The 14,764-nt window shown below is 36.4% G+C and overlaps 1 protein-coding gene across 1 annotated transcript; it reads left to right on the top strand.

Moving 5' to 3' along the window:
- The first annotated feature begins 3,641 nt into the window (after positions 1 to 3,641).
- Positions 3,642 to 7,339, top strand: LOC133528604 (uncharacterized). Its single transcript, XM_061866050.1, has 2 exons — positions 3,642 to 3,777; positions 6,604 to 7,339. The coding sequence occupies exons 1-2, from the start codon at positions 3,715 to 3,717 to the stop codon at positions 7,216 to 7,218; spliced, it is 678 nt and encodes a 225-aa protein (XP_061722034.1). The 5' UTR covers positions 3,642 to 3,714; the 3' UTR covers positions 7,219 to 7,339.
- Positions 7,340 to 14,764: the final 7,425 nt, after the last annotated feature.

Genomic DNA, 14,764 nt, shown 5'->3' with positions numbered 1-14,764 from the left:
TGGTCTAACTCTACTTAATACCTTTTCTCGAAGCGCTTCGTCGTTTTTGAACCCTCATTACTTGGGTTTAGATTATATTGCATAGCTCTTTACTTAAAATGTTATAATATAAAAACACAGAGTAAAAGAGGAGGGGAGTTGGGCTACGAAGGAAAGGGCATCTGTGACGTGCAAGAAATACACTCCAAAAATCTAAGAAGACATGAAAAAAATAAAAAAATATTGTCATAAGCAGGCATCGGAGTTTTCATCGCACGGTAAGACTAATATTAGCGAGCTATTGGAGTCGACATTAGAAATAAAATTCAACTCATATTCATACTCATACTCATTCATCTATTTAATTAGTGATTTTAATGTTATAAGGACAAGGATGTTTGTAAACAATCCTTTGATTTTGTCTTTCAGGACATAGATATTACAAATAAGAGTAATGACCATTTTTTATATTAATTAATTTATATTCATATTATTTTTACCTACCTATTTAAATATACATACTTATTGTTTTTTTTTTTAATGGAATTTCGTAATATAATCAATACAAAAAATGTTAATTATTCTTATTTGTAATATTTATTTGTTCAAAAACAAAATTAATGGATAGTATATACTCGTAACTCGTCTAAGTACTTGATTATAAAAATTTAAAATAACTTATTCAAATAGATGAATGAGTATGAGTATGAATATGTCGACTCCATAGCTCGCTATTATTCTTACCGTGCGATAAAAACTCCGATGCCTGGTCATAAGCAACTTAAAACAATAAAAGAAGTGAGATCCCATCAAACACATTTTCATGTAATAAGATAAGATAAGATAAGATAATCTTTATTGGTAGCGCATAGCGTACTGGCATACGTCAAATACAATGTTGTACAACAAACATACAAATTCCACATTACAGAGTACAGAATACTAAGGCAGTGTCTTACCTGAGCGAATAACTCGCGAACGCGAAGCGGCGCGGCGCGGCGCGGGTGAATTCAATCCTTTGATACCTATGGAAGTGTCTTACGTGGGCGATCTCCGAATGCCGTCGCATTCGCGAGTCATCGCCCACGTAAGCCGCGCTGTTATTATTCAAATATCTTTAATAAAATAAAAATATCCTCAATATGTTGCCAAGACCGCACTGTCAAAAAATTATTAGATCTCATGTAGAGCCAAGTTTCTAACACTACACGCTTTAACTCTGCAAGCCATAACTACACTAACTCTACACCTCAAGTCAAAACCATAATCAATATAATCAAATCCATAGCCTGCATTTTATACATGATTTCTGGAGTTACTGCTTATTTTGGGGCTCCAAGCCGTAGGGCGTCTTCAATGCTCGAAGACGAGCGTTTCGTGGCAAGGCCATTTAATGTCGGTAAAATCCTTTCATAAATTTATTTTAGTGTTTTTCCTTACAATAAGAAGAAATGTATTACTCCACGAATTCCAATATTCTCCATTTTGCGTGTGGCCCTTATAACAACTGTGAAATCCATTTTTCCCACCAGGAAGTAGCAAAACCACAGATAATTATTTCTAAGGAATTGTACTCCATGATAAAGTCCCTAGAGTCAGGCCAAGATAAGTTAGCAGCGATTTTGGCAGCCCAGGCTTTATAAGTGTTGTTTTAAACGTCAAACTTCTATGAAATTATGATGTTCACTTAACACTTGCACATGCTGGGCTATCAAAATCACTGACAACTTATCTTGGTCTGAGTTCATATATATTCAACATACTAATATCAATTGAAATAAATGTCAGATACCAAGAAAAAGTGACCAAGGCCTCCAGTGCCCCAGGCTGGAATCGAACCAGCGTCCTCTGCTATCGCGGCAGGCACCTGCCGCACATTTATTTCAATATATAATTTATAAAGTAGTGTTTCTACTTGAAATAAAAACAAATTAAAATATTTTATACAAATAATTTAATTTGTTCTAATACTTCTAATAGTATACTAATAATTATCAACATAATAATTTTAAATTAAATTTTGAATTTTGGGACAGGGCGCATTTTACGGTATATAGAGAACAGAGAACACCTATCATGCCTATAATAGTCTAGTTAAAAGAATTCGAAATCGCTGTTCTTCTTGATGCGACTGGCAAATCATATTACTTTTTGGTAACCGGGTTTTTTTAACCTAATTTGACCCCGCTGAATCCGAATTTGCCGGTTGCCCAATTGAGATCTTGATCGGAAGTGAGATATTCAAGATGGCGGCCATTATTATCCTACATAATGAGTTATACTCGTACATACAATATAACTCAGGAACCATAATTTCGATAATCACACAAAACTCTTACCGAGATTTGAACCCTGGTCCTCCTGCTTGGTTACGCAGGAGGCCGTAGGATAATAAGAAAATATAAGTATAAGAAGATGAAAAGATTCGCAATCAAATGTACCTCTATACTATGGAAGGTAGAGAGAGGTAAGGAATAGAATCTCCATGTACCAAAAAGTGTCCGTCAAAAACCTTAAATAGGTGGCGCCACAATACCTAGAATACTTGAAAAAAAATTTCAAATCATAGACAGCGTATTTCACTCCGTCAATAACGCCTACGTTCTTAGCTACTCTAGCGTAAACTTAATTTGGAACTATTATTTATAGATGACAGCTAGACACTTGCAACAGTTCTGCCATTGGAGATTGTATTCCTTAGCTCTACCTTCCATACTTATAACTACCTACATTATGTTTACAATGTTTATGGGAGTTTGAAATGTGCGGTTGCCAACCAATAATCAAAACATAATCGAACCATCTATTTAACTATAATAGCCGATTCCATTGTTTAAAATGTACACCTATACCTATAAACTTATTGTGGGAAGTAAATGTCCGTAAATATCAACGATATAAATAAACGATTACACTAAATCTATATCTAAGATATGTATATTTATCCATTTATGTATATATAAGTATATTAATATGATATTTATATGTATTTGAAAATACATACCGATATTATAATACCCTCGCGCGTCGAATGATGATCCCTATGACAGTTCCTTCAATTATCTTTTCGTTGGTCTAAATTTAGGATATTATAATTATGATACATAGCACAATCGGTACCCCTAGTGTAAATAAATTCGATTTCGAAACGTGACGTACGCGTTTGCGTTTAGTCTAATATTGTATTGGATTTAGAAAGAGCGCGCCAAGCGGGACGTTTTGGAAACTCAAAATCCTATACAAAATGAGACTTAACGCAAACGCGTTCGTCACGTTATGATGTCGATCAAATTTACACTAGGGTTACGGATTAGGATTTAGGACCAACCTCGAAATCTCTAGAACAGTCAGGACTTCGAGGAACTATGTTACGAGGAGGAACATAACTGTTCCAGAGATTTCGAGGTTGGTCCTAATCCGACTGTGCTACTTGGCTATCAGGTATCGGGTATCAATATTGACAAGAGCGGTTAAACAACAACTTTGCCCCCTGTACAAATAACTATTGTTACAATGTAATAAATATTGCTAATTACAATGTAAACAATCATAATAAAATCTAATATTAGGTATAATATTTTCATGAGTATCAAGCTCGTGCTACGCTGGTTTTCCAAGAACTTGTTTCTATCGAGTCATCAGTAACGGGAATGCTTGGTTTGGTATAAAACATGCGGGCAGCGGCTATTTACTTTAGTTGTTGACAAATCAGCGCCAAGTTGGTATTGTTGCATAATGTCCACGCTGTACTTTGTGCTATTAGTGGCTGCGCTAGCCAGCGCGACTGCGCATCCTATTGTAAGTATGAATATTTAAAATATAATATACAGTCAAACCTGAATAAGTGAGAGCTCAAGGGTTCAGAATATTTTTTCGCTTGTAGAGGATTCTCTCTAATTCAAGTTTCTCACTCGTAGAGGTAAAAAGGTCGGAGATTTCTTGCTTAGGCAGGTTTTAAAAATAGGTACGTCGCAGTGATATGATATGTTCTATAACAAAAATCACTTACCTATTTGATTTAACTAATATTTTTGGAAACCAAATTCATTATGAATTTTGTTTCCGTCATTTCCCGTTCTCGAAAAAGTTTGTAATTTTCAATATTAACCTTATTTTTCGTTTAGACATTCCTAGAACCTGTTCAACCATTATATACAATCAGTACTTAGGGACTGAGCAAGTTTGATCGTAAATATTGGTTCAAGACGCACATTTGGTTTTCTCAAAAGGATCAAAAACAATAACCTAAGACACAACTCCTTTTTTAGTTATAAACAATTTAAAAATTGTCAAGTGCACCACGTGCGCGTCAGATCCACGAAATTTAGAAAGTATCAAAAATAACTGTTAACACACAGGACTCTCGCATATAGAGGCCAAGGGAGAGACACCCTCTGAAACAGAGGTTCGAACGGGAGAAACGACCCTCTCTTAAAGAGGTTTGTATCTTTCGCTAATAGAGGGAATCTAGGGAAAAAATGACGGGACCTTATAATTACTCTCGCTAGTAGAGTTTCCTGGTTTTTCCAGTTCTATCTTATTCGGGTTTGACTGTAGTATATATTTAGTTTAATTTATATCTTTATTGTCTATGTCTTTCCTTTAAAATTGTGGTATTTTTTTAACAACATCAACGCATAGTCAAAAGTGGATCCTAAAAGTAGGTATGTACTACAAATATTACCGTTCAAAAAGGAAGAACAGTGATAAAGCATTTAAATCGCCATGATAAGACGGAGACGCTTTCCTTATAGATTTTCGGACATTGACCCACCTGTTGCTATCTCTTTTGCACGCTTGCTATTTCATATTGCTGTCAAGTTCGCACAGTGACATTGATGACCGGCATCATGGGCGGGATAGCAATATAACTATGCGTGGCCAATAGAGACAGCCACAGGCGGGCGGCATGTACGAAATTCTTTAGCGTAACATTTAAACTTAAAACTTAGGTCTTTAGGGTCGGACTCACAAATAAATTTCCGTATTTTCTGAATAGACATTGTACTGAGTATTCAATAATATTAATTAATAGAAAAAAACGACTTCACAAAACAGTTTGAAATGCCATTTAAATATTTACAACCATAGTGCATCTCATAAAAATTAGACTTCTAATTCCAAATATATTTGTCGTAGAGAAGTTACATTCTGATCTGCATGAGCAGTCTATTATACCAAATATGTAAATATGTAGAACTATTTAAATGTAAATGCTTAGTTTTTAGATAAAAACTAAAAAACATCGCTTTAAAATTTGAGGAGTTCCCTCGGTTCTTCATGGATCCCATCATCAGAACTCCAGCTCGACAAAAATTTTAATAGAATAACTAACTTGCTTAACAAACATAACTCACTAAATCACTAAACCTGAACTATGCACCGTTGACGAGTTTCGTTCTGATCATCATGAGCAGCTCCATTTTATCAAATGTCACTTTGTAAATGATTTATTTGTTCATGAACTTACAAAAATCACTATATGAATGCTTTAGAGATTTGAGTAGCAACGTCAATTCCTCGTGGAGTTCATCATCAGAACTCGACCTTGACAAAAAAAATATGTCTTATAAACCTAACCTAACAAACATAACGAAAAGGACAAATCGCCAAATGTAAACTATGCATCGTTGAAAAGTTCCGTTCTGAGCATCATCAGCAGTTCCACTTCATCCGATGAACCTATACGGCTACCACCAGTTTGACACTGACATATTCGTTAGCAAGTGTTACTTACTTTCTATGCATCTCGCTCATACTCGCATATTAGTTCTAGCGAGACGCATGGAAAGGAAAGTAAGTTGCTAAGGGAGTCGTGGTAAGGCTACTGAAAATTCAGTCAGTTAAAAATGCAATATTATGATACCATCAAAATGATCTGATGATGGAGACAGGAGGTGGCCATAGGAACTCTATGATTAACAACAACGCAACCTAATTGTGTTTGGGGTTGTTACAATTATCTCGATGAGTATTAGCATAGAGAAATAAGATCTTATTTCTCTATGGTATTACTTGCCTGTGAAGAGCCCAGTCAGCGATAAAAGTTTGTAGAGTTAGATCAAGATAAATCCGCGACGATTTTGATAGCATACGCAGTACAATTGTTATTGATAAGTGATAATTTGATAGTTTGACGTTTAAAGTAACACTTGCACTGCGTGTGCTATCAAAATCGTTGCAGAATTGTCTTGGTCTAAATCTATCAAAAATATTTTTTGACCAAGACCAATTGTTGCTAAAAATGTACGAGTCTAAGTAATCATTTTAAATGGTAAATATTTAAAAGCGTATGTTGAATTTAATTTCCCTATGTTTTCTAGCTAGTACCAACTAGTCACTTGTGGTGGCGAGGTAAAATTATTTGTCTCGCTAAGCACTCGGCAGAAAGTTTATTGCACTTCTTAGGCTGCTATCACACATATCGGGATTCGGCGAATATTAGTAATAGTGTCTCTCGTTACCCAAGGAAAATGAAAGAGACATCAACACGAATATTCGCCGAATCTATAAATGTCTGGCCCACCATTACGCATAACTCAAGATTCCGCTTTTGGAATAAACGAGAGATAAACAACAACAATGTTTTAAAAAAACTAATAACAATTTCTCCTTGTATTTCAGGAGGAAAGTAAAGTGAAGCGACAAGTGCCTGGCGGTGAACAATTGCAAGACCCTAATGACCCAAAATACAAGGAATTGGCGCAAGAATCGTTTGAAAAGTACCGCGTGACTAACCCAGGCGGCCAAATAGATGTCAAAGACCTCAAAGTAACCAGAGTGACCAGACAAGTTGTTGGTGGCTTCAAAACGCTTATTGATTTCACTGTAACCCCTGCTAATGGAGATATTATTACGTGTCATTCTGAGATCTTAGAACAGGCGTGGCTGAATAAGAAAGAAATTGACGTAAATTGCAATGTTAATCAACAGAAAAGTAAAGTGAAGAGACAAATTCCTGGCGGAGAAACGCAACAAGATCCAAATACCGAAGAGTACAAAAAATTGGCACAAGAATCGCTTGAGAAGTTTAGCGAGACCAATCCTGGTGGACCAATTAAAGCTAAGCAAATCAAAGTAACAAAAGTAACTTCCCAGGTGGTTTCCGGTTTGATAACTCGTCTTACATTCACCGTAGAGCCTGCCAATGGTGAGGAGTTCACATGCCATTCTAAGGTTTGGGAGCAGTCATGGCTCAACAAGAAGGACATTGATGTAACTTGTGATTTGAAAGGCTAGAAGAATTATGAAATGCGAATCGTGGTTTCATGTTTTTATTGCGGAACTTACTTTTTGTATTCCTACTTTTATTGTGAATCATTAAGTAAATAGTAAATAAAACATGTTATTGTGTACTTTTTCTTAGCCTAGTTACTTAGTTTCCCGACTTTTCCAGTGCGGGGAAGTTCGATCCGTCGAAGCGTGGGTATTGTTAGCATTAGCACCTACGAGACCAAGGTACGTAGACAAGATGCTCCGTAGCGTAGCGTAGTCCTCTCTCTATCACTCTTCAATAATAGTGCGACAGAGAGAGAAGCGTTTTGTTCGCTACGGAGCGTTAACGATTGGCCTCTTATCTACACACCTAGATACTTGGCGTATAACGGGGAGTTTCGCTGATACAGCTGCAGTCGCTGCAGAGAACCTGGGTGCGTAGCAAAGCAACTGATATGGAAGAGTGATAGAGAGAGATTACCGTATCGTTCGCTACAGAGCGAACGATTGACAGCTTGGCTAGGCACCCTGGAGGTCTAGCCAAAATGACAATCGTTGATAGAAAATGCATCGAGACTTAAATAATGTATGCAAATAGTCACGTGACTTATTGTAGCATCTGTCATCCCAATATATTTTTTCTTTTCGTTTGGCATTTGTCGACGTACGATTGTCATCTTGGCTAGGCCCCCAGATCCCCCCTACATACGTACTTCTATGTAGGAGGGTCAAGATTCAGATATTTGGACCATATTCGATTGGGATTTGGACCATAAGCCAGCCCTGCAATATGCCTACAGGTATTTAATAGGCTGGTACCTATATACTCTGGCACACCCAGTTTGTGAGTAGAAAATCGCCAATTTTCTATATGGGAGGAGGACAACCCTTCTAACCTATTTTTTTTAAATGGCCGGCTTTTTCTGATGACAAACTGGGTGCGCCAGAGTATATGTACTTATACACTTAGGTAGGTACAGACACCTGGCCGCGTAGCCAACGTTACAATCGTTAACGCTCCGTAGCGTATCGTAGTCATGTCTCTCTATCACACTTCTTTATTAGTGCGACTGTGACAGTTGCGTTTCGTTCGCCACGGAGCGTGAACGATAGGCACGTTGGCTACGCGGGCTGCAATAAAAAACATACTCTTCGAAGGCCGCAAAAATATGTGACACGCTGTTATGGCTCTCTATAAATAAGATCGTGTCAGATATTTTTGCGGCCTTCGTTGTGTAACGTATTATTGCAGGTGACTTACCTACAAAATTATTATAATTAAATTACGGGTCATATTTAAGCTTTATAAGGCAGAGGGAGTAGGCATATATTGAGGAAATAAATAACATGAATGTAATAATTTTACTATAAGTAGGTACTGAGATTAACAAAGTTAAATGGCGCATAAGTACGATTTCGACCACTACAGATACGACGGTTTTACTTTAGTACCAGGAGGTAGCGTGCTTGGAAATTCTAGAAGTTGTTGTTTGAGTTTTAATTTAAAAGTACAAATTATATTAAGTTTTTGATAGGTGGCGGTAAGTTATTCTAGCATTTTGTTGCTGAGTATTTAAAACTACCTTTGAAAACGGCAAAGTGACAGCGAGGCAGTAACAAATCTTTGCAAACCGATCTGATTCCATACAAGCTTGACCTGCTACCGCGAAATTTAAACTTATTTAACAGATACTTACAGCCGTTTTAAAGACACCAAATAACAGAGATGAAAGATGCAATAGGGTTGTTTCCATCTACAAATCTTAGGGCAGAATTGTATCCCAATAAATTCTTTAGGATTATAAGAACATGTTAAACTACTTTTAGGAGACCTGTAATGACCATATTTTTGTAAATATTGAATTTAATAGTACATTACGATACAAGTGCGAAAAATAGGAAATTCGAAACGAGTGGCGATAAATTAAAACACGACCGAAGGGAGTGTTTTAAATCGACACGAGTTGCGAATTACCTATTCGCACATGTATCGTACAACGTTTTACAGTACATATGACCCTTTAAATGTTCGACACAGTAACGTAATATGCTACTTCTCGCACTAGTGCTATAAAGTAGCCCCATATGTACTGTAAAATATCTTTTGGCACACGTGACGTGACCAAACTCGAAACGTCATTGAAGATTCTGATGACGTCACAACTCTCGGATTGACACTGTTGACAGTTAGGCGATAAACAACAAATGAAAAATGTCAGTTGACAGTTCGTATCTTCTACGTGTGTATGTAGTTATGTGTCAAACCGTAAACTGTGACGTCACACAATTTTCAAAGAGCGTTTTGGGCGCGAAAGCATCTGTCTAAATATATTTCGTTAATTTACCATATTTAAAGCCGTTTTTAGTATAAAAGTTGAATTTTAGGGCAACTTTTAGTTAATATAGAACGTAATACGAGCATTTCAAAAAATTGGAAACAACCCTATTCTCTGCGTAGTGACATTTTAAAAATACGTGCTGAGTTCAAATATGGCGTCACGGAATATATGTCGCCCCTGATTTTGAACTTTATTTTAAAATGATAGGGTTCAATTTTGCATAATTCCCGAAACCATTATATATTTATTTAATTAATCTTTATTGCACAAAAGAAAGCCTTATAGTACAAAAGGCGGACTTAATGCCCTGAGGCATTCTCTACCAAGTCAACCTTTAGGCAAAGCAGAGAGATTGTGGGCGGTGATACTTTAGGTACAAGCAACAACCAAATATAATACAATAACATACCATACATACATACATACATATAAATATACATAATTATATTACTTATAATATATTCATAAACAACGACAAAAAAACTTTACGTGCTTTCTATACAAGCCAAGCTATAGAGCTTAATAAGTATATGTTATTATGAATTTTTCATTCTGCTAGCAAAGAAAACACGTAAAGGTTTTTTAAATGCAAACTTATTTTGAGCATTTTTGATGACTTATAAAGGGTTATTAAACTACCTAAGAAACGAATCACAAAATACATCTTCTTCTTCTTCTTCCTGCCCTTATCCCAGTTTAGCTGGCTAGGATAGGATAGTTATGCTAGGATAACACAAAGTACATTGTGACACTGCTTATGTTTGTATAGAACTGAAATTTCTATACAAAAATAACGTTTTTACAAAGGTCTTAAATATACATTTTTCCTGTGACAAGGAAGTCATTAAGTTAGCAACAATACCTAATTAACAATGACAATTAATCAGCCACCAGTGTTAGTTTCAGTTACAGTTATTGCTGCAGTAGTTGCTACTCTTGTTTGCAGTCTAGATTATGGAAGATTTCTGTAAATTTAATTGATTTAATCCTGCACTGGATGGAGAAGTCACCCAACGAGCTGAGGCCTGCTGAGCAGTCACCTGCCGCTGTAATTGCTTTTGGCACAGCGGGCTTGAACTGGCGGTAACGCAAGTGTAGAGGTTGGTGTGGAACTTTTAAATTGTTTTGAATGAGCTCCCGATATTTCGACGCAGTTACATGCATCTTGTTCACGGGTAACAAGGTAATCACGGTTTATATCCCGGTCGATTTAAGTGTAGTGAAACCAACCGTGAATCATTCAAAACTGTGATTGTCTCCCATCCTAGAGGCATAAATTTAAATCTAAAGTATATAGTAAATTTAGCACAAATCGTATGTGGCAATTGATACTTTAGGGACTAACAATCATAGATAGGACTGCTTGTTAACCATTAGGAACCTTTCAGTACGACCCTGCTCTATCAACTGACATTGTTAATTTAAAGTGCAAAACGCTAGAGTAATGATTTACCTGTAGTGAGCTTTCCGTGTAAGAAGATAGAAATAAACTGTGTGTCACAAAAAGTAAAATTTTATTGAATGCCCTTTATTATTCCTGAATGGCGGATGGAAATAATGTTAGCAACTGCTTGTGGTAGTGAAACGGTTTTTGTGCTTTTGTCAGAGTTAAATTTTTCAAGGTAATTCTATTTGAATTTGGTAACATTGTTGTCCGCGGTTTTCCTCTAGATTTTCCTAAAGCCGGGTGAGGAAAGACAAGCATGACAACATCTATGGTCTAAATTTAAATATGACGCTTATCGTGACACTTTTACACTTTGCCACATCCAATGCGCAGAGTCTGGAAAACCAAATTTGTCAGTAAATAAGTACATAAAAAAACATTATCAGTAAATAAGTACAACTTACTCATCCCTTTCTCTTGGCTGCTAGTACTAGCGTAAGACAAAGTCAATATGATTCTCTCTGTCAATGTTTGAAATGAGACAGTCCCTGGCCAAACTATTGTTTAAACGGACTATACTGTACCTAGGCATCTACGTAAGTATTATTTATTCACGCCAATAGAATATGTTGCCTATTAGGCAAGATTGTATAATACTTAGGTACCTACTTCTTTATGTTGTTCATAGTTCTAAGAAATGTATTTAGCTATTATTAGATCTGCAATCTACATCATTGTTTGAGTTAACTATAAAGCAAACTGACAAATTCGAACTTACAATGCTGAAATAATATCATTTTGTTATCATTCGCCTAATGTGTTTCGCTCGCGCCAACGACATGTTATCTGTAATACATACGAACAAATGCGAGCGCAAATTGCATTGAATCTTTTGGTATCGGAATGTAAGTTCGAAATGGCCTCATTGACGTCATTGACGTAAATACATCAGCCATCATGTGCCTTATGTCACGACTAATGATGAGACCTATAGACCGAGCGAGAGCGTAGACCGTTTTAGCTTAATCAAAAACCGGTCCCGCGTAGCCAACGTTACAATCGTTAACGCTCCGTAGCGTATCGTAGTCATCTCTCTATCACTTTTCTTTATTAGTGCGACTGTAAAAGTTGCGTTTCGTTCACCACGGAGCGTGAACAATAGGCACGTTGGCTACGCGGGCGGCCTAGTCGATACCGGTAGTAACCCTGCCTATGAAACCGATGGTCCGGGTTCAAGGGCATTTATTTGTATTTATGTTGCCAATTTGTGTAAGGATGTCCTATACGGTCTCCTGGAAACAGTAGCAGGACGGGAAGAAGGCACCGTCCGCTATTATTGGAACCGGATGCACATGTTGTCCACCTATTGTAGATCTAATGTAAATAGGAATTATTGATATGTTCATGATAGATTTTACATATGGAATATCTAATTTTTGAAATAAAGTAATAGTGTTGTTTCCATCTACAAATCTTAGGGCAGAATAGTATCCTAATAAATTCTTATGGATTATAAGAACATGTTAAACTACCTTTAGTGGACCTGTAATGAGCACATTATTGTAAATATTGAATTTAAAACATCTTTTAACACACGTCACGTGACCGAGGTCGAAACGACATTGAAGATTCTAATGACGTCTCAACTCACGGTTTGACACTGGGCTATAACCGCGAAAATCGAAGTTCGTCATTGCAGGCATTTTTCTCTGACATTCTAATTACGTCTTAGTAAGAGTAAAAGAAAAAGATCCCCACAATATACGATTTTCGGTTTTTGCGGTAGGCCCCCCGTTGTCTGTTCCAAAGAGGAAAGTAAGTATATAGGTCTGTTCTCGCACAAAATGTAATACTCGAGCGGTAGCCATTTTGGTGGTGGGCAATTAATTGGAGCTTCGATATCTGCACTAAAAATTAACATCATAGAAATGCTAATGGACAAAAAATACTATATGATATATAAAAACTCATTATTACAGAAAAGATATTTTATTAGCTGGTTAAAAACCCACACGCACGCATACACAGCTTGCCCACCACCTAAATGGCTACGGCTTGAGTATCAAATTCTGCACTGAGAATAGCATCTATATAATTACTTTACTCTTTGGTATGTACATAGTTGTGTCAAACCGTAAACTGTGACATCATACAATTATCAAAGAGCGTTTTGGGCGCGAAGGCATGGGTCAAAATATATTTTGTTAATTTAACATATTTAAAGCCGTTTTAGGGTAAAAGTTAAATTTTAGGGCAACGTTTGGTTAATATAGAACGTATTACAAACGTTTAAAAAAATTGGAAACAACCCTAATATAGGGCCCGTCTTTACGTTTACGGCAATCAATGTTTACATCAGTTATTGTTATCAGTTGTTATTTTCCCATATTTGCAAACATACATATATATAAGTAGGGTGTTTATTTAGTCATCTGCAATAATTTACGGGCTGAATATATAGGTCATATTTAACAACTTTTACTATGGGACCCATCCCGAAATCGCGAAAATAAAATTTACTCTCCCATAGAAAATATCAAGGTCAGACACCCAAAATGTATTGAACAGTCAATTTTTTTTCGCGATTTCGGGGTTATAGTCCCATAGTAAAAGTTGCTCAGTAGTACCGTACCAGTAGTTACCTATAATATATTCACTCCTTAAATTATTACAGTTGACTAAATAAACATTCTGTATAGGTATTTATTATGTTGATGGATGTATTGTTACTGTTACTGCACCAAGTGCGCGACGTCAGTCAAGTAACGACATGGGTCATTCATTGATTACGTAAGAACGATAAAGCGTTTAAGTTAAGTTTCAGATTAAAGAAGAAATGATATCGTCTATTTCTAGTCTGCTTCTTAAACGCGCGGTTGTTTTATACGATAGCTTTGAACGCATGCGTCAACGGAATGTAGGAAGAATGACAATGCTTTTACCGCGTAAAGCAATGTATGGTCATTAGATTATCTGTAGTAAAATGGTGCGGAGTTTTTCGAAATATTTAAAGTTTACATCTTGTAAAATGAACTTTTCTCACCCACCTCTTACGTAATCCATGACCGGCCCCTAGGAGTTTGTCAAGCGTGGAGCAATTGTATTTTCAGCACACCATGCAGCTGGTAACTATATCTGATGATAAAGTTGCATTTTATCCACAAGAGTGGTAAAGTAATTAGATGTAAATTTTGAGTTGTTTCCTTCATTTTGGCTGCTGGAATCAGTGTTGGCCGAACGTTAATTAAAATTGAAAATATTGAAAATTAACCATTACAAATTGAACCGTAAACTGTAACCGTCCGTTACAGTTTAACTTGTAATGCTGGAATTGACTTTTTAAGTGATGATTTTGAAAATATCTTATAAGCGTTCATTTGGATTTGATTTGTAATATTTTGCAGTTAGTATTTTCCTCTTGTTGGCGCGGTGAAAATTTTTGTGTTTCATTCGGTGGCAAAGTTTGTTTAACCCTCGTGCCTTAAAACTCTTGCAACGCTTACGATGCCTTTTCCGAACCACTCGCTACGCTTGTGCTCAATTTGAAATCTTTCTCTTGCTCGGGAATCAATATTACCACGAGGGGTTAAACAGAAACTTTGCCCCCTTGTAAAACAAATAACTATTGTATATTGTACAGCAATAAAGTTAACTTGCATACATACGTAAATGTCCAGCTGATCATATTTAAACTGTTTTAATTATATAAATACGCAGTTTGCGAAACAAAGGTTCTGTGTAATTCAGACTGTGATATTTTTAGGGCTCCGTGACCAAAATGGAACCCTAATAGTTTAATTATGTCTCTTTGTCCGTTCGTTTGTCTGTCAGTTTGCCACAACCA

This window comes from Cydia pomonella, chromosome 19 (genome assembly GCF_033807575.1).
Source record: "Cydia pomonella isolate Wapato2018A chromosome 19, ilCydPomo1, whole genome shotgun sequence".
Taxonomy (NCBI): Eukaryota; Metazoa; Arthropoda; class Insecta; order Lepidoptera; family Tortricidae; genus Cydia; species Cydia pomonella.
Note: the sequence above shows the minus strand (reverse complement) of the source record. Positions and strands in the feature narration are given on the sequence as shown.